Source organism: Loxodonta africana, chromosome 11, assembly GCF_030014295.1.
Source record: "Loxodonta africana isolate mLoxAfr1 chromosome 11, mLoxAfr1.hap2, whole genome shotgun sequence".
Classification (NCBI taxonomy): Eukaryota; Metazoa; Chordata; class Mammalia; order Proboscidea; family Elephantidae; genus Loxodonta; species Loxodonta africana.
The window spans coordinates 38,063,504-38,090,436 of record NC_087352.1 but is presented as its reverse complement, the minus strand read 5'-3'; the positions used below and the strand labels follow the sequence as shown (position 1 = coordinate 38,090,436).

Sequence of the window (26,933 nt, the reverse complement as noted above, 5' to 3'; positions counted from 1 at the left end):
TCATTGTCTGAAAGGCCCCCTGACCACCTTAAGTGGACTATCAGCACTAAAATACTATTTGTAATTGTAAAAGATGAAACCTTTCCTAACATGACCTTATCTCTGGCATCACTTTCCATCTCCTGTTTGAGTTTTCTTCTTAGCAATCTACCATCATCTTGGCATACATGGATGTGTTAGGCGTCTGTTCTCACAACAAGAACATAAACTAACTGAGGGAAAGGTCTTTGTTTTGTTCACTTAGGAAAGATCTTGGTACACAGTAGGCACTTAATAAATATTAGTTAGATGGACAGACAGATGAATGGAGGATAGTCATTATTCAAATAAGCATACACACAATAAAAAAGTGCACTGTGACAAGTGCTTCAAAGATGATGTCCATCATGTGACTCAACCTATAACAGGGGGTCTGACCCGTAACAGGGAGCTCAAAGAAGATTCCCAAAGCAAGAGATACTGACCTAGTCCACCTTAAATTCACCATCCCAAATACATCGTGTAGCCCTTCTTAAAGCTTGATCTTAAGACATTCGTCTATACAATAGCTACCAAAGGAATGGCTAACCACACTTATGCATATAAGTTTTATCTATAGAAAAAAACCTAAAAATAGTAAATTATCTGGGAAAGATGAAAAATGAACTTATGCCTATTAGGTTGGGTTCTGAAAATACACATAACTTAGCCACTAAGCATTTTAACAAATTAAACTTGGGTGAAAATAACAGACATAACAGAGATGATTTAAAACAGGGAAGGTAAACTATATCAACTCCATTTTTTCATATGGTGCTGAAAGATACCCAGACACTTGATTGAACATTTATGACTGGTTAACAGGTGCACAAATGGGCAATATTTCATTCTGTTATACAGGATGAGTCAGAGCAAACGGGACAGCAACTAACAAAAATGACAAATGATGGAGTCAGGAATAGAATCTAGGTCTTCAAATTCACTGCTCCTTTCCATCATTCAAAAATGTCTCGTATTAAAATTTTAAGAAACTTAATTTAAATAAAGGAATCCTGGTGGTACAGTGGTTAAGAGCTTGGCTGCTAACCAAACGGTTGGCAGTTTGAATCCACCAGCTGCTCCTTAGAAACCCAATGGGGCAGTTCTATTCTGTCCTATAGGGTAGCTATGAGTTGGAATTGACTTGACGGCAATGGGTTTGGTTTGGTTTTAATTTAAATAATCTCATTATACCATGTATATTCGAAAAGATTTTCTTCCCCCTCCTATGGTTACTATTTCCTCAGTAAATTGTCTGTTTGGGCACTTAAAACAAAGACACACACACAGATACGATGCATAGAGGCATGTGTGGGAAACTCACCTGGGCCAGAGTGTGTTCAACTGGAGACAAGGAAGGCAGGGGTGTCCTGAGCTCCTGGACACACTTTTCTATGAGGGCAGGATCTGTAATACTATTACGGACAGAAAAAGAAAACCCATTAGATAATTAGAATGCTTCTTACTAAAGATTAATAAATCTAATTTGCAATTTGAAGTTAACCTTGAATACATTTCAAGAGTTTTTTTTTTTTTTTAAACAAAGAAAACGTTTATAAAAAGACACTCTACAAAATTTCGGAAAACAGTAAAGTTCTCATCAGATAAACGTGAGAAGCAAAGAATTATTAAAAAATGTATACCTAATGAAAACTTAATAGAAAGAGAATAAAATATAATGCAGTCTTTTCAGGAGAAAAGCAAACAAGAATAATACGTCTGTGGTTACTTTCTATTTAAAATAGGAAAGAAACTGGCAAGAAAATAAGTTTCAATTTATTGTTGTTGTTAAGTACCATCAGGTCAGTTCTGACTCAGAGTAACCTCATGTACAACAGAACAAAATGCTGCCCGGCTCCCAGTCCTGCACCATCCTCACAATCGTTGCTATGTTTGAGTCCACTGTTGCAGCCACTGTGTCAATCCATCTCATTGAGGGTCTTCCTCTCTTTCACTGACCCTCTACTTTACCAAGCATGATGTCCTTCTCCAGGGTCTGGTTTCTCCTGACAACATGTCCAAAGTATGTGAGACGAAGTCTCGCCATCCTCGCTTTAAGGAACATTCTGGTTGTACTTCTTCCAACACAGATTTGTTCGTTCTTCTGGCAGTCTATGGTATAGACAATATTCTTCACCAACACCATAATCCAAAGGAGTCAATTCTTCTTTGGCCTTCCTTATTCATTGTCCAGTTTTCACAAGCATACGAGATAACAGAAAATACCACGGGTTGGGCCAGATGCACCTTAGTCCTCAAAGTGACATGTTTGCTTTTTAATACTTTAAAGAGGTCTTTTGCAGCAGATTTGCCCAATGCAATATGTTGTTTAATTTCTTCACTGCTAGTGATCCAGTGATTGTGGATCCAAGTAAAACGAAATTCTTGACAACTTATATATTTGCTGCTTACCAAGATGTTGCTTATTCGCCCAGTTGTGAGGATTTTTGTTTTCTTCATATTGAGGTATAATCCATTCTGAAGGCTATAGTTTTTGATCTTCATCAGAAAGCACTTCAAGTCCTCCTCACTTTCAGCAGGCAAGGTTGTATCATCTGCATAACACAGGCTGTTAACTAGTCTTCTTCCAATCCTGATGGCCAGTTCTTCTTCATGTAGTCCAGTTTCCGCGTTTAGCTGCTCATCACACAGTTTAAGTAAGTATGGTAAAAAGATACAACCCTGATGCACACCTTTCTTGGCTTTAAACCACGCAGTAGCCCCTTGCTCTGTTTGAACAACTGCCTCTTGGTCTATGCACAATGTTCTGAAATTCCTATTCTTCCCAATGTTATCCGTAATTTGTTATGATCCATTCAGTTGAATGTCTTTGCATAAACACAAGTAAACGTCATTCTGGTATTCTCTGCTTTCAGCCGAGATCCATCTGATATCACATCAGCATTGATATCCCTCATTCCATGTCCAAGTTCCAATTTAAAAAGTAAAAAATAAATAAAGTAAAACAAACAAGTAGGGAAATATGTTTTTTAGGTCAGAAATAAAAAATAGGTACGACAACATGACAAGCCTTTGCCTAAATGCCACAGAAGACTCTTAGCTGACTCCTATGACGCAAAGCTCCATTTGGTCATTTTTGAGGCAGGAAGCATCCAAGAAAGAAAGTCAATCAACTAACAGTTTCCTTTTCCAACTCTGAGAGGCACTATAGTAGAAAGAAGATGACAATATAAAAAGGAGAGAAAATTCACAACTCATTGCATATTATAAATGGTAAAGTAAAAGAGTAATCATGATTGAGTGAAGCAAAACAAGGAATGCTTCTTTTTTGTTAGGGTTTTCTTAACATCCCCAAGAGAAAGAGAAGGCACTTTGGCAAAGACAAAGGAAAACATTTCAGACAGTGAATATTCAAAGGCAAAGAGACAGAGGAGTAAAGCAATACAAATGAATACGTGGTTAAAAGGAGGTGGGTATGCTTGGCAAGAGTAAAGTGGATGAAGAAAAAGAGAATTAACACTTATTATTTTTTATAGCTATCTTTTTTTTTTTTTAGATAGATAAGGGAGTACTCTAGACACTATCACTTCAGTCTCCACCACAACGCCAGGTGGTGTTATAGAGAGAGTCAAGTAACTTTCCAAGGCCACACAGCCGCTGAGTAAATGAACTATAATGAGGCCCCAGTTCAGTCTGAATTCAACATTTAGTCTTTTTCTACTCTACTATATAAATAACAAAATTATCAGAAATAATTATGTCAGAAGCTATTAATATTAGACATACGAATAGTAAAAATTCAAGGATCAAGTTATGATTTCCCCAAATTTTATCAAAATACTTTCTGATGAAAAGTTTAGTGTCCCATAACAAATAATGCCAAATGATTTAAACAATAATTTTTCAACTCAGAGACATTATTCTGATATAACCACTAAAGAGTTGAATTCTTCAACTCCTTCAAATCCATTAAAAATAACAGAATTAAACAAGGTCTCAGGAAAGAAGATCAATACACAAAAACTAATGGTACCATAAAACCTGCAAAAGCTAGAACCTGTGAAGGCTGAAACCGGTCAGAGAAGGAAAACGCAAATATTTTCCACTAATAGAGAATGACAGAAAAGTGGTAAAACCACACCCTGTCAAAGGTGGAAAAGTTACAAGACCTGGAAAAACAAGGCAGTCCCACTGAGTTCTGGTTTTCACAGGTTTTACTGCATATCTGTATACTTGCAATGAAATATCCAAAAATGAAAGAAAATAATTCCATCGTAATAGCATAAAAAATAATACTTGGGAATAAATTTAGCAAAAGGAGTGCAAAACTTATACTCTGAAAACTACAAAACATTGATGGGGAAAAAAAGACAAAGAAGATCTAAATAAATGTAAATGCATCCCATGTTCATGAACTGGATGGCTTTTTTCTTCTAAAATGGCAATACAGGCAGTCTCCAGGTTATGAACATCCAACAGGTACAATTCGAAGTTACGAACCAACATCCCTAAAGCCTATTATATTAAAAATTTGAGGTACACACAATGGTCTGTAATAAAGAACGGGAGCTACTTTGCAACATGCATCAAAATATTATTATTATTGTATTGTTATGTTAATGGGAGCCCTGGTGGTGCAGTAGTTAACTTCAACTGCTAACCAATAGGTCGGCAGTTCGAATCCATAAGCCGCTCTTTGAAAACCCTATGGGGCAGTTCTACTCTGTCCTTCAGGGTTGCTATGAGTTGGAATCAACTCGACGGGAATGGGTTTGGAATAATGTTAAAGACGTTTTATTGTATCTGAAGTGTTTCTTTAATGTTTTTTTATGCACAGAAAGGTACGCTATATACTATATATTAAGACAAATACTGGACTGTTAGATATGAACCATATCTAGCTGTTCTGACTTATTTACAAATTCAACTTAAAGACAGACTTAAAGAAATCATTCGTAATCTGGGGAACGACTGTACTCCCAAAACTGATTTACAGATTTAACATAATCTCTATCAGAATCCCAGATGACTTCTTCATAGAAACCGACCAGGAGATTCTAAAACTCATATGGGATTGCAAGGGAACCAGAACAGTAAAAATAATCCAGAAAAAGAAGAATAAAGTAGGAAGACTCATACTTCCCAATTTCAAAACCTACTATAAAGCAATGATGCAGTGTGTAGCCACGGTTTTATAATTCCTACTCAGGTGTTTGGGCGGAACTATGTGATAGGGTAATTGTGGCCACCAAGGGGACTGGTCAATTTTGCCTTACTTAAAACAGAGCCAATTCCAGAGCAGACAGGAGGATCCTACCACCACCAAGGAGGAACACCAGGAGCGGACAGCGTGTTCTTTGGACCCAGGATCATACACTGAGAAGCTCCTGGAAGCAGAAGACAGAGAGACAGGAAGAGAGAAAGAGAGACAGAGACATAGAGGGAAATAGCCCTGAAGACAGTAAGAAGTGGTGGCAGGAGACACTGGGCAGCAGAGACCTGAGCAGGCTTCCTGGCCCACAGAGTGAGAAAGCTGAGTGCCTCTGGGCAGAGGCCTAGGGCCCGGGAGAGGCATACCCGTGAGTATGCCTGGGAAGAGGCTGTCCTGATGGAAGAACTATATCCTGAGTGTTCCTGAGCCTCATGTAACTGTTACTTCCCTAATAAACTCTATTACTGTGAGATTTGTCTTTGAGTTCTGTGTGGCCATTGCAATGAATTATGGAACACAGCAAACAAGTAGAGAGTGCTATGTGAGGGATGGCTAGGGTCAGAGTTAGTAAAGATGATAGAGAGAGAAGGTTTGTCCAGCCACCACCTCATGAGAGTCAGCCTTGCGCTGTTGGTCCTGGTTTTCCTTCCCCCTTTTTTTTTTTTTGTGGAGTTGGGGGAGGTCAGACACTGTCCTCAAGCCGTTTTTATAAACAGTAGTCAGACAGTGTGGTTCTGACACAAAGACAGACATCTGCATCAATGGAACAGTATTGAGAGCCCAGAAATAAAGCCACACATCTAAAGACAGGTGATTTTCAATGAGGATCCCAAGGTCATTCAGTTGGGAAATAATAATCTTTTCAAGAAATGGTGATGGGATAATTGGCTCTCCACACACAAATGAATGAAGTCAAACCTTTACTCCACGCCATATAAAAAAATTAATTCAAAATAAATCAAGGACCTAAATGTAAGAAAGCTGAAACTATAAAGCTCATTAATAAAAAGATAAAAAACCTAATTTATAAACAGGCAAAGGATCTGAATGGACATCTCTCTAAAATAGATATGTAAATAACAAATAAGCACATGAAAAGATGCTCAATATCATTAGTCATCAGGTAAATGCAAGTTAAAACCACAGTAAGAAACCACTTCACACCAACTAAAATGACCATAATCAAAAAGCCAGATGACAGCAGGAGTTGGAAAGGATGTACAGAAATCAGGACCCTCATACACTGCTGTTGGGAATGTAAAGTGGTACAGCTGCTTTGGAGAACAGTCTGGCAGATGCCCAGACAACTAAACTTAAAGTTACCATATGATCCAGCAATTCTACTCCTATATACCCAAGAAAAATGAAAGCATATGTTCACACAGAAACTTATTCACAAATGTTACCAGCAGCATTATTCATAATAACCAAAAGGTGGAAACAACCTAACTGTCCACCAACAGACGAGTAAACAAAACGTGACATATCCATACAACGGAACACTGTTCAGCCATAAACAGTAATTAAGTCCTGATAACATGCTAAAATATGAATGGCCCTTAAAAGCATTATGTTAAGTGAGGAAGTCAGTCACAAAAGATCATATACTACATGATTCCATTATTAGAAAATCTATAGATAGAATGTAGATTAGTAGGTGCTTAGGTGCTTAGAGGGAAAGGGGAGTCAAAACTAAAAAATGTGGAATGTCTTTATGAGGTGATGAAAATATTCTAAAATTGACTGTGGTAATCATTGCATATACTTGTGAATATGCAAAAATGACTGAATTGTATGGCATACGAATTATATCTCAATAAAGCTGTTTAAAAAAAAAAGAAGAAGGAGAGGTTTACATCAAATTCCTTTAGTACTGGAGGAGAAATAAGGTTTAAAATCACTGAATTTTAAAAATCATGATTTATTTTTTGCCTTAACAGTCAATGTAACAGGCCAACACGAGGCTCTTAAAATAAAATAAAAACCATCAGGACAGTTATGACAAAAGTAAAAATCTAACAGGCCTACAGAGGAATAATGATATTCCTAGTACACATGAAGTCCTCTATTGAGTCATGAACACACTTGCGCAAACTGATCTTTCCTGCTGTGCTACCCTGCAGAATTTCTCTCTTACCCACACAGGAGCTCGATGAGATGGGCTTGTCGAAGAGCATTTGCAGTGTCTCTTGGAGCAATTGCCAACAGGTTGTCTAAGAGGCTGCACATTGCTGAAAGAAGAGGGGGAGTGACCAAAACACGCTGTTTTGGCAGAAGAGCAGAAAAGGATGAATCATGAGGAGGCCGTGGTGATGTAGTTTCATGCTGACCTATTATTGAAAAAAGCATGAAAATTATTTCATTTGCCTTGCCGTTATGTACAATATTCACAAGCTCTTAGAATCAGAGGGAAGTTCCTGAAAATGCCAAAGAGATGGCTGGGAAATTTCCCTAGCTGTTCAGCTCGTCTTGACCGTGTTGTCAGAGAGTTCTGCTCCTCCTGTTCTTTACCTCCACTGTGTGTGCGTGCGTGCGCGCGCACGTGCATTAATGTGTGTGTGCACATTTATGCATGTGTCTGTCCTGGGTGACAGTAGAAGAGCCATGACAGGAAGGGCAGATATGCTTTGTGCTTCAAGCATTCAGACAAGGAGGAACAATTACATCGTCCACAATCCTCAGAATTCAAACAAGTTTTGGATTTTAGAAGAATAATAAGGTATATAGAAAAAAAAAAATTTTTTTTTTTTTTATTAATTAACACTCCAATGGGATCATGGGCAATACCTCATAATGAAATAAATATTTCTGTAGGCCTTGGTGGCGCAGTAGTTAAGCATCTGGCTGCTAACCAAAAGGTCGGCGGTTTGAATCCACCAGCTGTTCCTTGGAAACCCTCTAAGGCAGTTCTACTCAGTCTTATAGGGTCACTATGAATCAGAACCGACTTGACGGCAACAGGTTTGTTTTCTTTGGTAGGGTATAAACCAACCAAAAACCAAACCCAGCGCCGTCGAGTCGATTCCAACTCATAGCGACCCTGTAGGACAGAGTAGAACTGCCCCATAGAGTTCCCAAGGAGCGCCTGGCAGATTCAAACTGCCGACCCTTTGGTTAGCAGCCGTAGCACATAACCACTACGCCACCAGGGTTTCCTTAGTAGGATACAGCACATGCATAATACAGCAAGTAGGATAAATGAAAGAGTAAATATACCTTCACCATAGCACTGGTCAGACTTTGTAGACAAATGTATTCAGGTATGGGCAAGTTCTCCTACCGATAAGTTTTGAGAAAACTTTCCCTTTCAGAGGTGTTTGGGTTTTAGAACTGAAGATACGGGATTGTGGAATTTTCCTAGCCAACTCAGTAGGAGACTGCTAACAAGAAGGCTAATATGCCTCAAGACTTTCCTAAAGATCCTCACTCCCTATTTCTTTTTTAAAGAAAACTTATATTTTAAATACATTCTGATAGAAAAGTTTACAAAAGCACAAAGAATTTCCATATATCTTCACTCAGGTCCCATAAATATTAACATATGACCACATTTTATGTACTACCTACCCACTTACACCTCCATCTATCTTTTTCTGAACTATTTGCAAGTTGCAGACACAAGGCCCCTTTAACCCTATAAGATTTTTCTAAAAACAAGAACTTTCACCTTTATAACCACAGGACAATTCAAAACCAGTAAATCAGCAATGAGGCAGTAGTACCATCTAATCTGCAAGCCTTTTTCTAATAAAATAAATGCAAGAATCAATGTATTTTGTTTACTTTTAAATAGAAGCACAGTCTTAGACTGACGGACCAGAGTCTCTTCATTTTCAAAGTGGACTACTATGGTAACTTTAACTGTTTTCTCAAAAGAGAGGGAAAAAAATCAAGCTAGCTAATATCCGTCAGTTCCCACCTTCTTGATTCAAACTCCAAACATCCATGCTTAACTGATAAGGAGCCATATGACAATCAGTTTATTCATTTGGTGGCTAAATTTCCATTTATTAGTTAAGGGTATTTGTTTCATTAAACTTCTGATATACTTATTCTAATCATGTGCTGTGACTTATTTCACTAACATTTGTTCTTATCTGGACACTACTTTTAAAATACCTGTCTGGACAAGCATGTCATTTTTTCTTTTTGAAAGTAGAAAGTCTTCCTAAAAGGATACCTGGAACCACAAACGGGTCATGAGAAGCTTCGGATACAAGCGTTGCTGCTGGTACAAGTGGCTGAAATTCTGTACTCCCCGCTGAAGGTGTCACCTATCAATCAGTAAATTATTTTATTCATTCATGACACAACATTGAAAACGAAACATATGCAAAATAGACACAAGATACCCTTAAGCAAGAAGGTTTACAAGAAAATTACATTAGTATAACTAAAAAACATTCCATCTGAGAGTTCTAAAGAATTTTTTGAATGTCATTTTCTAATTCTCCTTATGCAGTTTATTACAGTTTATGTAAATCTGGAAATTAAAGGAACAAAATTTTGACTGGAAGCACATCTGATAAGGCCTATTGCTTCTTACAGCCCAAATGTTGAAAACCTAGGGTATACTACTTCAGTTATATTGTGTTCTTAAGATATTTTGCATTTTTTAATTGATAATAAAAGGTTTCTTTAATGTTTCAAAATTGCACACAAATTTTAAAATTGCCTATAAAAAATTACTAAGTTTTAAAAGGGCTTTCTATACCTCTATCCATTTCAAAAAGAACTGTAAAAAACAAAACAAATAAATAAGCTCTATGTTGATAATGTATTTCAGAGTACAACATTTTTAAAAACGTTAACAGAAATTACGCAGAAAGCAAACCCAGTTTCACCTATAGGTTTAGAGATGAACACGCTGTGTGGTCTCCTGAAACTGAAAATGCCCAGGCTGATGTGTTTGGTACCTCCCATGTGAAGAAGATCTCATCTGGAACAGTCAGACAATACTTTTTCTTGCCATCAAATTTATTTTCTCTGAGAGAGCATGCACCTCCCATACCTGGATGGCCTCCATGCACAGAGCAGGAGCAATCAACTTAACTTATAAATTGACACTGACTAGATACTATCTAACTCACAATATTTGAACGTTTATTGTGCATATATCATAACACGGTAGGGTACATTGGACTTGGTATGATAAAACAAAAAAAATAGTTATCTGCCTTTGCAAAAGTAAAGAGAATATAAACTGGAAGGAATTGGAAAGAATGAAAACGTAACATTCTTCTATAACACAAGTTAAGGTGATAATGATGCTGGAATCCTTTATTTTTTCACTAAGCATTTCTTCAATTGATGAAGACTCAAGAAGTGTTACCTTTAAAAATAAATAACTGTCCCTGGGTATCTAGAGTTAGGCCAGAAACCTCTTAATAGTGATTTTTATATAAGCACTCAGGGTGCTTCCTCACAAGAACACACAGAGAACGCTCAAGTTCTCCACTGAGACTGGTTACTTAGAATCATAGCTAACGTTAAACATTTTGAGCAACTCAAAGAAATTCCTTATTCTTAATCTCAAACTCATTCTTGGCAGCCATGATCTTTACGGTTTACTGTGGCTTATAACTATCACTTGCTCTAGTCATTAAAAGGGCCTTAGTGTGAGGCAATAAAATCACCTTTTCCTCACTTTTACACCTGCCACGTGACAGATCCTAAGATCTTCAATTTATCTTCCCTTGATAAAACAAATAAAATGGAGCTTTATTTGAAGTAAGCGTAGCTCTTCCATATTTAGCCATGTCACCTTATTGGTATTATAGAAGGCAATAAGAATTTATTAGTGAGGATAGATTAATGCTACTTAAAGACACTGTCTAAAAACACTTAAATTTGCATATAAAAACTGAAAAAGATAACCTTTTCTCCATTGTGTTTATAAACAGATTCGATAACTAAAAAATTTTCTAAGTCATGCTTCTTTGTACAATAAAAAAAAATTTTTTTTATTGTACAATAAGCAATCTAAATTAAGAGTCGCTTGAATAGCAAAAAATAGCAGCCATTTACCATATCAAAGTAGAATTGGAATTTAAAAAGAGACAATTTTTGTCACATAAACAAAATGTATAACTGTTCAAAAACTATTTTCTCTGTATTTTACCCTACAGAAACAAAAGATTTCACTGGATATATTAATTTTTTTTAAGTTAATTTGCTGTTGTTTTGTGTGCCATAGAGTCAATTCTGACTCATAGCCACCCTATAGGACAGAGTAGAACTGCCCCACAGGGTTTCCAAGAACCAGCTGGTAGATCTGAACCTCCAGCTTTTTGGTTATCAGCCTGAAATCTTAACCACTATGCCACCAAGGCTCCTAAAGTTAATTTAGAACTTGGATATTTTATTTGTCAAAATGACTTTATAGTACTTTCCATTCTCTCTCATTAAAAGCAGTATCAGTGTCTAAATAGGCTACTTAATTTTTTTTTAAAAAAGAGGACACAGGAAGAAAATGAGAATCTGTGGTCTGAAAAAGACAGGGTACAAATCTGCTCATATTTAAAAACCATGACAAAATATAAGGTATAAAAAGTTTCTAGAGACTCCAGGTTCACGTGTTCATTTTTATAAATGACACCTTTCTCTCCATGCCCAGGAATAGAAAAGCTCTGGCATGCTTCACAATTTGTACCCATTAATTCTAATCAAAATTATAACAAGAATTTTTTTTTTCATTATAACAAGAAGCCTAAATAACTTCAACTGTTACAGATTCATGATAGAAATGGATTGTGTGCAATATTAAAAAAGGTGAAGAAGAAAGAACTAAAGAACAGAAGATGATATAAGATTCTATTCACTCATACGCAGAGATTTAACTCCACGACATAGTCACGGGCCCCTATGCTGTACTGGTCTAATTTAAGAGTACAAGTTTGCAATAGTTTATCCTTTTCCCCTCTCTATTATCAGCTTTGTGACCTTGGGCCAAGTAGTTAAATTCTCTAAGAAGGTGTTCCTTCATTTGTAAAAAGGGTATCTCCCTCAAATGGCACAGATGTTACAACTTAAGCCATTCACAGCATTTAACAGGGGGAACAGCACATAGCAAATTAGTGGTGAGGTCATTCTGAGCTCTAAAGCTTAAGAAGTAGCTCTCCACCAAAAGAGTAAAATGAGAACTTACAGACTGTGAAAAAAATTTTGGCTATGACATACCCAACAATGGTCTAATCTCTAAAATCTATAGGAAAATTCAGCAACTCTACAACAAAAAGACAAATAATCCAATTAAAAAAAGGGCAAAAGATATGAACAGAAACTTCACCAAAGACGACACTCAGACAGCTAACAGACACATGAGAAAATGCTCATGATCACTAGTCATTAAAAAAAAAAAAGTCATTAGAAAAATGCAAATTAAAACTACAATGAGATACCATCTCACCCCAACATAACTGACACGAATCAAAAAATTAGAAAATAACAAATGTTGGAGAGGCTGTGGGAAGACTGGAACTCTTATGCACTGCTGGTGGAAATGCAAAATGGTATAACCATTTTGGAAAATGATATGGTGCTTCCTTAAAAAGCTAAAAATAGAAATACCATAAGATCCAGTAAACCCACTCCTAGGAATATATCCTAGAGAAATAAAAGCCATCACACAAATAGACATACGCACACCTATGTTCACTGCAGCATGATTCACAATAGCGAAAAAACGGAAACAACCTACATGCCCATCAACAGATGAATGCATAAACAAACTACGGTACATACACAAAATGGAATACTACACAAAGATTAAGAACGATGATGAATCTGTGAAACATCTCACAACCTACTTTACTGCAGTTATGGTCACCTGCTTTAAAAAATTGCCGAGATCCCAGTTCAAAATGTTTTTGTCAGTTTTTTTAAGCAGTTTACACTTCTGATGATAATGGCTAGTAACTATATAATTTAGTTTGAAAGATCTCAAAGTATACTGAGTACAAAATATAGGAAAAAAGCAAAAGAAGCAGTTATTTGCTCTTTCTAATAATATTTGAAAGGGTAAATGTTTACAGAATATTTACAAAATGGTAATTAGTTATGCACACTAAACATGAATATTCTATTTTTATCCATCATTGTATTCATTCTAATGCTACACACTAAAAATTATCTAAAAACTTATATCCTAGGTATTACTAACCATCAATATCTAAGTCTTACTAAGCATTAATATTAAATTTGTATACAAAAAAATGTACTTTCATTTTTTTTATATGGTCTATGTTAGCAATACTATTATGTTCTATAGGGTCGCTATGAGTCGGAATCGACTCGACGGCAGTGGGTGTGGGTTGGGATGTTAGCAATAGAAACTAGAATCTCACGTGTATTTCCCTTCTAATTAAACTACCCAAGGTTCTTAGGCCCTGGGTAATCCGTGATAGTTGAAATGATTTAAATCACGGACATCATTCTCTCCCTCTACCACCTTGCACTCGGCCATCTCCTCAGGTATTCCTGGGCTCACCACTAGGCCCTGTCACTGATCCCTGTCTAAACCATCTTTCTTTTAAAAAGCCTCTATTAGGTTTTCTGGATTATGGATTGAATTATATCCCCCCCAAAATGAGTTGTAAATACTAATCCTTATACCTGTGGTGATAATCCCATATGGGAACAGGTTTTCTACGTTATATTAATGTAGTAGTATTAGTATAGGGCGTGTCTTAATTCAATCTCTTTTGAGATATAAAAGTGCAAGGAGGAAGAGATTGGGGAAGACAGATGCCACGCCACATGGAGACCACCCAGGAGCCAAGGAACAGAAGATGAAAAGAGACAGGGAACATTCCTCAGAGCCAACAGAAAGAGAAAGCTTTCCCCTGGAGCCGGCGACGTTAAGTTCAGACTTCTAATCTTCCAAACCGTGAGAAAATAAATTTTTGTTTGTTAAGGCCACCCACTTGTGGTACTTCTGTACAGCAGCGCTTGAAAATGATGACAGCCTCTTAGGGTCCGTTCATTCCTGTTTAAACTCATTGTATAGAACAGCTTTTAACTACTACCAAACAAGTGTCAATACATTGTTTCTCTACTGTCAACAGTAACATTTCAGGCCATTTTACCCTGCTGAAATATCTTTGTATCTGTATCTTTATAAAAAAAGAAAGTGTTTATAGTTATTAGAAATTACCTCTTCGAATCCCACAATGACTCAGTTCTCTTGGCTAATCCTATCTAATTACTTCAGTATTCCTCCCATACCCATTTTCTGAATATCTAATAATACAACTTACCCACTAAACCAAGTATTCAGTTATTTTCTAATTATGCTTTAGGTTCTCAACTAGACTTTTAACTCTTGGAAGTAGGTATTGAATCCAGCATATACTTGAATCATCCTTGCAGAGCGGAAGTTAATCCCTTAAAGCCCATTTCAATTGCTGTACTGTCATCCCTCAGTATCTTCAGGGGACTGGTTCTAGGACACCCCCTTCCCTACTTCCATCCTCTACCCCTCCCACCACCCCCATCCCCATGGATACCAAAATCCACAGGTGCTCAAGTCCCTTATATATAATGGCATGGTATTTGCACATAACCTACACGCATTCTCTCATATACTTTAAATTATCACTAGATTACTTATAATACCTAATAATATAAAACCTCATAATACCTAATAATAATAATTTTGAATAATACCTAATACAATGCAAATGATATGTAAATAGTTGTTAACGCTCACATTTAATACGTAACGCTTCGTCAGTCTGCAAACTCAAACAAATAGTGCTGGAGAGACTGAGGACCTGTGAAATGGCGGGAAGCTACAGTAGGATATGCCTGCATATCACTTCATTCAGTGTAGTGCTGCGTACATGCCAAATTCAAGTCTGGCATTTTGAACTGTTTTTTTCCCCTGAATATTTTCAATCCATGACTGGTTGAATCCAAATGCAGAACCCACAGATACGGACGGCCAACGGTACAAATCACCCCCTGCTCACCATTCCTTCCAATGTAGCAGCCCTGCATCCTAACTATACCTCTTTATGGTGTCAGTCACATTTGGCTCTGTCAAGAAGGAGTATGACATTGTGGCCAACAACCTGGGCTCTGGAGCCAAACATACTTCTCGATTCAATAACGGATATACCAGTTGGCAGTGACAGGACCTTGAAGAAGACATTATTCACAGCATGCCTCAGTTTCCTCTTTTGTAAAATAGGCACAGTAAGAATGTCAATCTCATGTCAGTGTCTTAGGACCAGGTGGTGAAAAGTAGGCAGTCAGGAAATTTTATCTATTACACATAACACTTTTTATTATTAATGCTGCAGATAATGTTTTTAATCAACTAGTAATTTACATTTGTGGAGGCTGAAACAAAAACAATGATCAGAGACCATTTGACAGTTCTCTGTGTATCTAGGAACCTTCCAGTGAATGTTTAATTTTCATTTTTTTAAGACTATGAAGTCCCAGAAATAATATTTTTCTTTAAATGTTTAAATAAACTTAAGGTGAGATCCTTAAATTTGTAATCCAGTAAGAATCACATATCTAACAAAGAAGAGATTAAAAGAAATCATACTTCCCACATACTTTATTTTGACAAAGGATAAAACAGATATTAAAAATACAGACAGACATCCTTGCTTAAGAGCAAGAGAAAAGACCAAATTTTGTTGATGAAGCCATTGCTGCATAGTGGTATGCCCCAGGCATAAATACCTATCCAGTTTTGATACGTTGAGGAGTAAAAATGTGATTTCAGAAAGAAGGAATGACTAATGCCTGACTCTTCCTACCCCAGAGGAGTAGAACGCTAAGTGAGGAGGCTGACCTATAAAGAGGCACTTACAAGGACAATGCCACCAGGTGGCAATGACACATGTTATTCTATCTGTAATTTACAAAACATATAGGTCCCAATTCTTATGAAGCTTGCCAAACAAACCAAACTCATATTCATTAGAAAATACCATTAAAGTCTCTAATGTGACATTAACAGCACAGAATGGGTAACGACCCAGCAACAGTACATTGGATGATATGACCCAAATCAAAAGAGAGTACTTTGCTTAGAAAGAAAAGATGGGGGGAAAAAATCAACAAACAGACTGTCTTTTCTCAATTCTGGGAGATAAACTAAATGATGATATAAGTAACCAGATAGGCTGATTAGCAAGATTTGTATCTCAATTTGTAACTTCAGCACTTTTTTATTCTTGAAAAAGTACTACTGGTTTGGGTACTGCCAACTTAGGTTTAAAGAAATACTGAAAGAATAAATTCCCAACAACCAAAATAAATGTGTGTGGTTATACAAATAGGTATAAAGGCATATATGTGTATGAGTGTGAATATATGGGTACGTATGCGTGCACAGATAGGTGTCTCTATTGGCATGTGTACATACAGGTATATGTGTACATACAGGTATATGTGTGCATCCATATATATAAAATAAACCACATAGGGGACACAGTTACGGATACTTCTTAGACATAACCAAATACCTCAAGAGATTGGTTTTCCGAGTTTGAAGGCTTAGGAACATGGTCTCATGGAGCAACTCAATTAACTGGCATAATATAGTTCACAAAGTGTGTGTTCTATATTCCACTGTAGTGGCTAGTATCTGGGGTCTTGAAAGCTTAGGAGCAGCCATCTAAGATACAACTATTAGTCTCTACTCATCCAGAACAAAAGACAAAGAAGGAAACCAAAGACTCGGAGAAGAAACTAGTCTACAGGACTAACAGTACACATGAACCACGGCCTAATCTACCCTGAAACCAGAAGAACTAGATGGTGCCCAGCTACCACTACTGAATGTTCTCATCAGGGTCACAACAGATGAATCCTGATAGAACAGGAGAAAAATGTGAAACACAACTCACATCCTTACTGCACTGAGTTCAGACTTACTGGGCTGGTTGAGACTAGAAGATTCCCTGAGACTATCGCCCTGAGATACTCTTATATCTTCAACCAAAATTATTCCTTGAAGTCACCTTTTAGCTAAATAACAGACTGGCTCAAAAGATAAATAGCATCACCCATGAGTAATGAGCTTCTTTAAAAAAATCAACTATAGGAGACTGTTACAGACTGAATTGTGTCCCAAAACATCTAGTAGAAGAGACATGAACATACACATGCATGCCTACGTTCATTGCAGCACTACTGACAATAGCCAAAAGAAGGAAACAATCCAAGTGCCCATCAATAGAAGAATGGATAAACAAAATGTAGTATATATACAATAGAAAACTATGCAGCCAAACACAAAAATGAGTTTCCAAAACATCTTGGAACATAAATGAACCTAGAGGACATTATGGTGAGTGAAATAAGTCAATCACAAAGGGACAAACGGTGTATGATATCACTTTTATAAAATGACAAGAACAGCTATTAAAAAAATAAGTAAATAAACTCTCCAGATTTTTTTCTGTTGGGTCAAGATACACATCGTCTCTGTCATGGTAAGGTAAACATGACATCTAGTGGAACTGGGGGAATTAAACTATTTTTGTGAATAAAAATCACCAACTTGGTGGAAGCAAACTCTTAGGTTTGGAATCCAAAAGAAAAAAATTAACTGTCATGGATTGAATTCTATCCCCCAAAAATATGTGTATCATTTGGCTAGGCCATGATTTTCAGTATTGTGTGACTGTCCACCATTTTGTCATCTGATATAATTTTCCTGTGTGTTGTAAGTATTACCTCTATAATGTTAATGAGGTGGGATAGGCGGCAGCTATTCTAATGAGGCAGAACTCAATCTACAAGATTGGACTGTGTCTTGAGGCAATCTCTTTTGAGATATAAAAGAAAGAAGTGAGCAGAGAGATAGGTGGACCTCATACCACCAAGAAAGCAGTACAGGGAGCACAGTGCATTCTCTGGACCCGGGGTTCCTGTGCAGAGAAGCTCCTAGTCCCAGAGAAGACTAATACCAAGGAACTTCCTCCAGAGCCAACAGAGAGAGCAAGCCTTTCCCCGGAGCTAACACCCTGAATTTGGATTTGTAGCCTACTAGACTGTGAGAGAATAAGTTTCTCTTTGTTAAAGCCATCCACTTGTGGTATTTCTTTTATAGAAGCACTAGATGACTAAGACTGCAATTAACTGTAAAACTTCTAACAGAAAACACTACTCTCTTTTGAGAACTATAAGAAATAAATCTTACAGAGGCCCATATACCAGACTTCTTAAAAACAAATTTAAAAGAATGCATTGGTATATATTTCTGTAAGTCTGTATGACACTCGAACACAACCAAGTGAAAAAAATCTTTATATTCATAGAGGTTCTTTAATTTTAATAATGATTACAATAAATATTTCCCAAACTTCTGTCAGTTTGTCATACTATGGTGGCTTGTGTGTTGCTATGAAGCTAGAAGCAATACCATCAGTATTTCAAATACCAGCAGGGTCACCCATGGTGGACAGGTTTTAGTGGAGCTTCAGGACTAAGAAAGACTAGGAAGAGGGACCTGGCAATCTATTTAAAAAAAAAAAATTGGCCAGTAAAAACCTTATGGACAGCAGCAGAACACTGCCTGATACAGTGCAGGGAAATGAGCCCCTCAGGTTGGAAGACAAGCAACATAAAACCAGGGAATAGCTGACTCCTCAGAGAAGATTCATCCTTAATGATGTGCATGGAGTAAAGCTTTCAGGACCTGCATCTGCTGATACATCACGACTCAAAATCAGAAGAAACAGCTGCAAACATACATTAGTAATCAGAACTGCGTAATGTATGAAATATGAATCAAGAAAAATCAGAGGTTCTCAAAATTGAAATGGAATGCTTAAAGATTGATATCCTAGGCTTTACTGAGCTAAAATGGACTGGTATTGGCCATCTGGAATTAGACAGTCATATGGTCTTTTATGGAAACCCTGGTGGCACAGTGGTTAAGTGCTAAAGTTGCTAACCAAGAGGTCGGCAATTCAAATCCACCAGGTGCTCCTTGGAAACTCTGTTGGGCAGTTCTACTCTGTCCTATAGGATCACTATGAGTCGGAATCGACTTGACGGCAGTGGGTTTGCTTTTTGGTTTTATGGTCTACTATACTGGGAATGACAAATTTAAGAAGAATGGCATTGCATTCATTGTCAAAAAGAACATTTCAAGATCTATCTTGAAATACAACACTGTCAGCGACTGGGTAATATCCATATGCCTACAAGAAGGATCAGAAGGAGCCCTGGTGGTGCAAGGATTAAACGAAGAGCTGCTAGCTGAAAGGTCAGCTGTTCGAACATCCAACCACTCTGTGGGAGAAAGAAGTGCTTCCATAAAGATTTACAGCCTTGGAAACTCTTTGGGGTAGTTTTACTCTGTCCTATAGGGTCGCTATGAGTCATAATTGACTCAATGGCAGTGGGAGAGAGGCAGACAAGGAAGACCAGTCAATATGACTATTATTCAAATTTACACACCAATCACTCATGCCAAAAATGAAGAAATTTAAGATTTTTACCAACTTCTACTGTCTGAAAATGATCAAACATGCAATCAAGATTCATCAATAATTACTGGTGATTGGAATGTGAAAGCTGGAAAACATGGCCTTGGTGATAGAAACAATGCCAGAGACGCATGACAGAATGCTCAAGACCAACAACTTATTCATTACAAATATCTTTTTCAACAACATAAATGGCAACTATACACATGGAACTCACCAGGTGGAATACACAGGAATCAAACTGACTATATCTGTGGAAAGAGATGACAGAGAAGCCCAATATCATCAGTAAGAACAAGGCCAGGAGCCTACTGCAGAACAGACCACCAATTGCTCAAATGCAAATTCAAGTTGAAGCTGAAGAAAATTAAAACAAGTCCATGAGAGCCAAAATACAACCTTGAGTATATCCCACCTGAATTTAGAGACCATCTCAAGAATAGATTTGATGCATTGAACACTAATGACTGAAGACCGGGTGAGCTGTGAGATGACATCATACATGAAGAAAGCAAAAGGTCATTAAAAAGAAAGAAAAGGAACAAATGGATGTCAAAAGAGACTATGAAACTTGCTCTTGAACACAGAGTAGCTAAAACAAACTGAGGAACTGATGAAACTAAAGGGTAAACAGAAAATTTCAAAGGGCAGCTCGAGGAGACAAAGTAAAGTACCAAAATGAAATGTGCAAGGACTTGGAGACAGAAAACCAAAAGGGAGGAACACACATGGCATTTCTCAAGCTGAAAGCACTGATGAAAAAATCAAGCCTTGGGTTGCAATACTGAAGGATTCTGGGGGCAAAATATTGAATGATGCAGGAAGCAGCTAAAGAAGACGGAAGGAATACACAAAGTCACTGTACCAAAAAGAAGTGGTTGATGTTCAATCATTTCAGGAGGTAGCGTATGATCAAGAACCGATGGTACTGACAAAAGAAGTCCAAGCTGCGCCGTAGGCACTGGTGAAATACAAGGCTCCAGGAATTGAGATGTTTCTACAGATACAACATTCGAGGTGCTCACTTGTCTATGCCAAGAAATGTGGAAGGCAGCTACCTGGCGATCCATATACGTGCCCATTCCAAAGAAAGATGATCCAATGGAATGTAGAAACTATTGAACAGTATCATTAACATCACACAAATGTAAAATTTTGCTGAAGACAATTCAAATATGGTTGCGGCAGTACACTGACAGGGAACTGCCAAAAATTCAAGCAGGATTCAGAAGAGGACATAGAACAGGGTATACCGCTGCTCATGTCAAATAGATCTTGGCTGAAAGCAGAGAATATCAGAAAGATGTTTACCTGTATTTTATTGACTACACAAAGGCATTCCACTGTGTGGATCACAAGAAATTATGGATAACACTGCAAAAAATGGGAATTCCAGAACACTAAATTGTGCTCATGAGGAACCTGTATATAGACCAAAAGGCAGTCGTTCAAACAGAACAAGGGGATACCGCGTGGTTTAAAATCAGGAAAGGTATGCATCAGGGTTGTATCATTCCACCATACTTATCCAATCTGTATGCTGAGCAAATAATCCAAGAAGCTGGACTATATGAAGAAGAATGTAGCATCAGGATTGAAGGAAGACTCAACCTTGCTGGCTGAAAGGCAAGACGACCTGACACACTTACTGATGAAGATCAAAGAGAGCCTTCAGTATGGATTACACTTCGACACAAAGAAAACAAAAATCCTCACAACTGAACCAATAAACAATAGAAAAAATATTCAAGTTGTCAAGGATTTCATTTTACTTGGATCCACATTCAAAGCCCACAGAAGCAACAGTTAAATCAAATGGCATAACATATCGAGCGAATCTGCTATAAACGACCTCTTCAGAGCGTTAACAAAGCAAAGATGTCACTTTGTAAAGTGTGCTTGATCCCAGCCACGGTATTTTCAATTGCTTGCCTTGCATGCATGTAAAAGCTGGACAATAAATAAGGAAGACTGAAGAATTGATACATTTGAATTATGGTGTTGGTGAAAAACACTGAATATACCATGCACCGCCAGAAGAAGGAACAAATCTATCTTGGAAGAAGTATAGCCAGAATGCATCTTAGAAGTTAGGCTGGCCAGACTTTGCCTCACAAACTTTGGACATGTTATCGGGAGGGACCAGTCCCTAGAGGTGGACATCATACTTGGTAAAGCAGAGGGTCAGTAATGAAGATTCGCAAGACCCTCAATGAGATGGATTGACACAAATGATTGCAACCATGGGTTCAAACATAGCAATGATTATGCGGATGGCTCAGGACCAGGCACCATTTTGTTGTTTGTAGGGTCACTATGAGTCAAAACCAACATGACAGCACCTAACAACAACAATCTGTAAGATTTAAACTTTATCATAAAGTAGAGAAATACGAAAGTTCAATGTCCTTCTGCTGTTTTTACTTAAGTCTTCTTGTATAGGATAAGTACAACTTGAGTGATAGCTACAAAATAAGTAAGATAACTCAAAAGTCAATTAGAGCAATTACTATTTACTGAGTGCCTACTATAACTAAGTAACTGAAGAATGTACAAAGATTTCTAGATTTGCCAAAAGGGAGGAACACACATGGTAACCCTTTTCACAAACAGGGTAACCCAAGAAGATCTACTTTTTAGTACATACTGATGCTGTCCTTTTGTGAACTAAATTGGTAGTTATTATACCTCATTTTGGTACTTAATCATATTATTATTTCTCTTGATTACAGAAAGATACATACTATCTCTAGGTTGGAAAAGAAAGCAAGACATTTGCTGGAATTGAGATAATTATCACACTTGTCTAAATAAAGGTCATTTGGCACTAAAGACGAACTCTTCTAAGTTAAAAAAAAAAAAAAAAAAGACTCCAAACTATAGCAAAAGTACCAGTCTTTTGAAAAACTGTAGGAGGTAAACCTTATTAATGCCTGCATAATTATTTACTATTCTCATATTACTGTCTATTTTTGCTCAGGGAAGCAGGAGTGTCAAACCGTTACCTTCCTAACAGGTCCGGTCCTACAACACAGTAATTATTCCAAAAACCCTAAAATTAAATGCAGTATTTTCCAGTTGAGAATAAATGGTTTTGTATGCTTGTAAAACTACTGAAGTCTAGAATCAGTTCATTATTTAGAAGTACTTAATGTCTCCAACCTTTTTGGAACAAAGCAACTTATCAATGAAGAATCAAAGAAAAAGAAAGGCAGGCAAGCAGCATGCCAGGTATTTCAGATAATCAAGACCAGATTAAATCCGACGCAAATACTTAGAAATGTATTTAAAATCATTACTATCACACTTGAGTCACTTGAATGGGTCAACCTTCTCCAAGACTACCCTGCCCTTAAGCAAAATTTCAGGGTAATCAAGCATTTTTAATCATCTAAGATCTGTTCTCTTTTCTACTACTACCGATAAACATACAGAAATTTTTGTACTTAAGATTCTATCAAAACAGAGAGAAGGGAGGCTGAAATCTCTCACCTAAAAGAATATACTCAGGACTATAGGTGTGGTTATAGTGGAGCGAGTCCAATTCCAGTTCAAATTTCAACTCTGTGACTTACAGCTATTGATCATAGTGACTTAACTTCTGAGCGATCTCCTCACAGAGGCTAAAAGGTACCCACCTTGTTGATGTGCAGATTAAATGAAATAATTTAAGTAAATACCTAGCAGAGCTCTGTACAGACACTACTTCATGTAAATCATAGTTGTTTCCTCATAACCTTGTACTTCATATCCAGCCTGATCTCTCTACTATCTAAATTCAAACTTTTCAGATTTCAAATGAAGCACTTATGCATTCCTTGAAGTACCATTGTTTCCGAGGTGGAGAGAGAGCTGGGATCTTGATCATGAGTGGACAATATAGATGGAGCCCTCCAGAACTTGAATGAGTCGTCTGAACCTGTGATGACAGGAAAACTGTTAACATGAACACTCTTCTGAAACAATTAGAAGAAAAAGACACATTAAATGAAACCAATCAAAAACTAAGGAAAACGGCTTGCCCAATTTTATTATTCTTAATTAGTTTACATGTATGTGTGTACAAATGTAGCTGATTTCGCTTAAATTTAATCCAACAATTCATCTATAGTGCCAGCTCTCAAACTTTAATGTGCAGAAGAATCTTAAAGAGCTTATTTTTAAAGCAGTTTCTTGGCCTCTATCACCAGAGATTCCAGTTCCTTAAACTGGGTGAGAGGCATGAATTTTGCATTTCTAACAAGCTCTCAGAAGATACCAATATTGCGGGTTCAGGGGCCACACTGTGACTAAGACTGATCAAGAAATTCAAGCACTCAAATGGGTCACTGTCCTAACAGGGACATTTATTTAGAATGTTCAAAACTTCACCAAATGTCATTTTTCTCTTAATTCCTCCATAAAATGAACAGAAAAGTGAATTACAAAACTTTATAAAATATATAGATAGCAGTCAATTAACTGTATTAGGGTTAGTATAAAAAAAAGTCGCTTTTCTTCAAAGTAAATGGGCTTATCATCTGGAAATTAAACAACACATTTTAAAATAAGTCTTAGGCAAAAAAAAAAAAAACAGGAAATTACAAACTATTTCAAACTAAACAGCCCTGAAAACACTATGGAACAAAACTCATAAGATGCAGGAAGCATATTCTCAAAAAAAATATAGCTTAAATACAAATTATGGGAAAATAATGATTTCCAATAAATGAACATAGCTCTCAACTTAAAATGCTAGGGGAAATGATGGAATTAGAAGGAATAAAATATATTACCAGAAAATGATGAAAACAAACACACAAAACAGTAAAACCAAGACTTTTTTTTTTTTTAATACTATTAAAAGAGACAATCCTTTAACATGTATGATTTTTCTAAAAAAAGAAAAAGACCATAAACTATCATAAATGAAGGCATGGCTACATTTGAACAGCCAGATAAAACAGTTATTTTACATATATATTTCAAAAATTGACACAAAATATGAAAAACCAAGGTAGCCCAATGTCTTAGTTATCTCGCACTGCTACAACAGAAATACTACAAGTAGATGACTTTAATAAAGAGAAGTTTATTTCCTCACAGTAAAGTAGGCTAAAAGTCCAAATTCAGGGCATCGGCTCCAGGGAAAGACTCTCTCTTTCTCTGTCAGCTCTGGAGGAAGGTCTTGTCCTCAATCTCCCCCTGGTCAAGGAGCTTCTCAACTGCAGGCACACTGGGTCCAAAGGACACCCTCTGTTGCAGATGCTGCTTTCTTGGTGGTATGAGGTCCCCAACTCTCTACTTACTTCCCTTTCCTTTTATCTCTTGAGAGATAAAAGGTGGTGCAGGCCACACCCCAGGGAAACTCCCTTCACGTTGGATCAGGGAGGTGACCTGAGTAAGGGTGATGTTACCATCCCATCCTAATTTTCTTAGCATAAAATTAAAATCACAAAATAGAGGACAAATAAACTTGTGCTAACCAAGTTGATACAGACATTTTTGCAGGGGCCTAATTTAATCCATGACACCCATTAACACAGAAGAAATTGAACTGGCTGACAAAAACCTGCCCCTAAGAAGGCAGTGGCACCCTGGTGGCAGAATGATTAAGAGTTCTGCTGGAGAAAGATATTGGAGTCAGCTTCCATAAAGATGACAGCCTCTGAAACCCTATGGGGGCAGCTCTTCCCTGTCCTATGGAGTTGCTATCAGTCAAAATTGACTCGATGGCAATGGTTTTTTTTTTTTTTTTTAAATACTGTAAATACCTTACTTAATGGTAAACATAAGAACATCAGAGCTTTTTAAAGTCAGGAGGAAGACAAAGATGCCTGTTACTACTCTCTAGACTTCAACACTGTGCAGTAGATCTAGCCAACAGAGCAAAACTAGAAATAGAAATACAAAGGAATTATAACTTAATAGGAGTCCATGAGCCCACACCAATATAAATAAGGGAAGGAAGGACATAGAAAGGAAAGCTCTGTTTTACAGTAGAAAGCTAACTAATAAATGTAGAAGAAATGAAAAATTAGGAAAATCACCATCTGCCAACCAACATAATAACTGATTGAGGCAAGAATCATCAACAGGTGCTAAAACTAATGGATGAACACTTGAAGAGTCTAAGTATATCTACACAACATACTCTGAAATTACGAAAGGAATGTAGTAACTTTACAGCTAATAGAAATCACTTTAATCAAATAATCGAGATAACACTGTAGGAATGGGACTAGTCAACAGCATGTACCTCCTGATACGATGCACAGAGAAAAACGTGGCACCATTTCTGTGGAGTTCCTGCCAAAAGTTCATAGTCTGAACCTAACCATGAGGAACCATCGTACATACATTGAGAGGCATTCTACAAAGTAACTGGCCTATTCTATTCAACAATGCCAACGCCATGAAATACAGAGAAGGACTGAGAAACTGTCTAGATTAAAGAGACTAGGAAGACATGACAGCTGAATGTAATACATGATACCTGATTTCCTTTTTTATAGAGGACATTTTAAACCAAAACCAAGCCCACTGCTGTCCAGTCGATTCTGACAACTGGGACAAAATCTCAATGAGGTCTATGGAATGCAATATTGATTCAGAGTTCATCACCTGATTTTAATAGTTATGCTGTGGTTATATAAGAGAATTCTTTGTTTTTAGCAAACTCACACTTAAGAATTTGCAGGCAAAGGGACTTCAAGTCTGCTACTTACTCTTAAGAAGTCCAGAAAAAAGACACACATATATACATACATACAAATAAGTAAATGAATAAATTTTATTTCTATATACATATACACACGGGGAGGTACAAATATAGCAAAATCTTAACATTTGGAAAATATGGGTAAAGGATATCTAAGAATCTTTGTACTATTTTTGCACCTTTTCTATAAGTATGAATTAAAGTTAAAATTTTTTAAATTACTTTTAAATAATTACTTTAGAAATACAAGCTACTTATTATTATTAAAATATTATTTATTATTATGAGACATAATTGTTATTTATACATGTTAAGATCTTATAGGAATCCCTGGGTGATGCAAAGTTAAGCGCTCAACTACTAGCTGAAATGTTGGCAGTTTGAACCCATCCAGAGGCACTTTGGAAGACAGGCCTGGCAATCAGCTTCCGAAAGGTCACAGCCTTGAAAACCCTGTGGAGCAGTTGTACTCTGCACACATGGGATTGCAATGAGTTGTAATCAACTCAAAGGCAACTAACAACATCTTATAATTAGCAAATCCAAGAGAATCTACAAACAGAAATAAAATTTCAACAAG

General features: G+C 37.0%; 1 protein-coding gene across 8 annotated transcripts in view; it reads right to left on the bottom strand.

Annotated features, from left to right (window-relative positions):
• RTTN (rotatin) overlaps positions 1 to 26,933 on the bottom strand; it is a 211,898-nt gene that overhangs the window by 48,758 nt on the left and 136,207 nt on the right. For all 8 annotated transcript variants that reach the window (XM_064294406.1, XM_064294408.1, XM_064294407.1 and 5 more), the window contains 4 exons: positions 23,481 to 23,572; positions 9,372 to 9,465; positions 7,329 to 7,521; positions 1,343 to 1,433 (listed from right to left, as the gene is read on the bottom strand). In XM_064294406.1, coding sequence (XP_064150476.1) covers positions 1,343 to 1,433; positions 7,329 to 7,521; positions 9,372 to 9,465; positions 23,481 to 23,572 — 470 coding nt within the window. The remainder of the gene's footprint in view (positions 1 to 1,342; positions 1,434 to 7,328; positions 7,522 to 9,371; positions 9,466 to 23,480; positions 23,573 to 26,933) is intronic.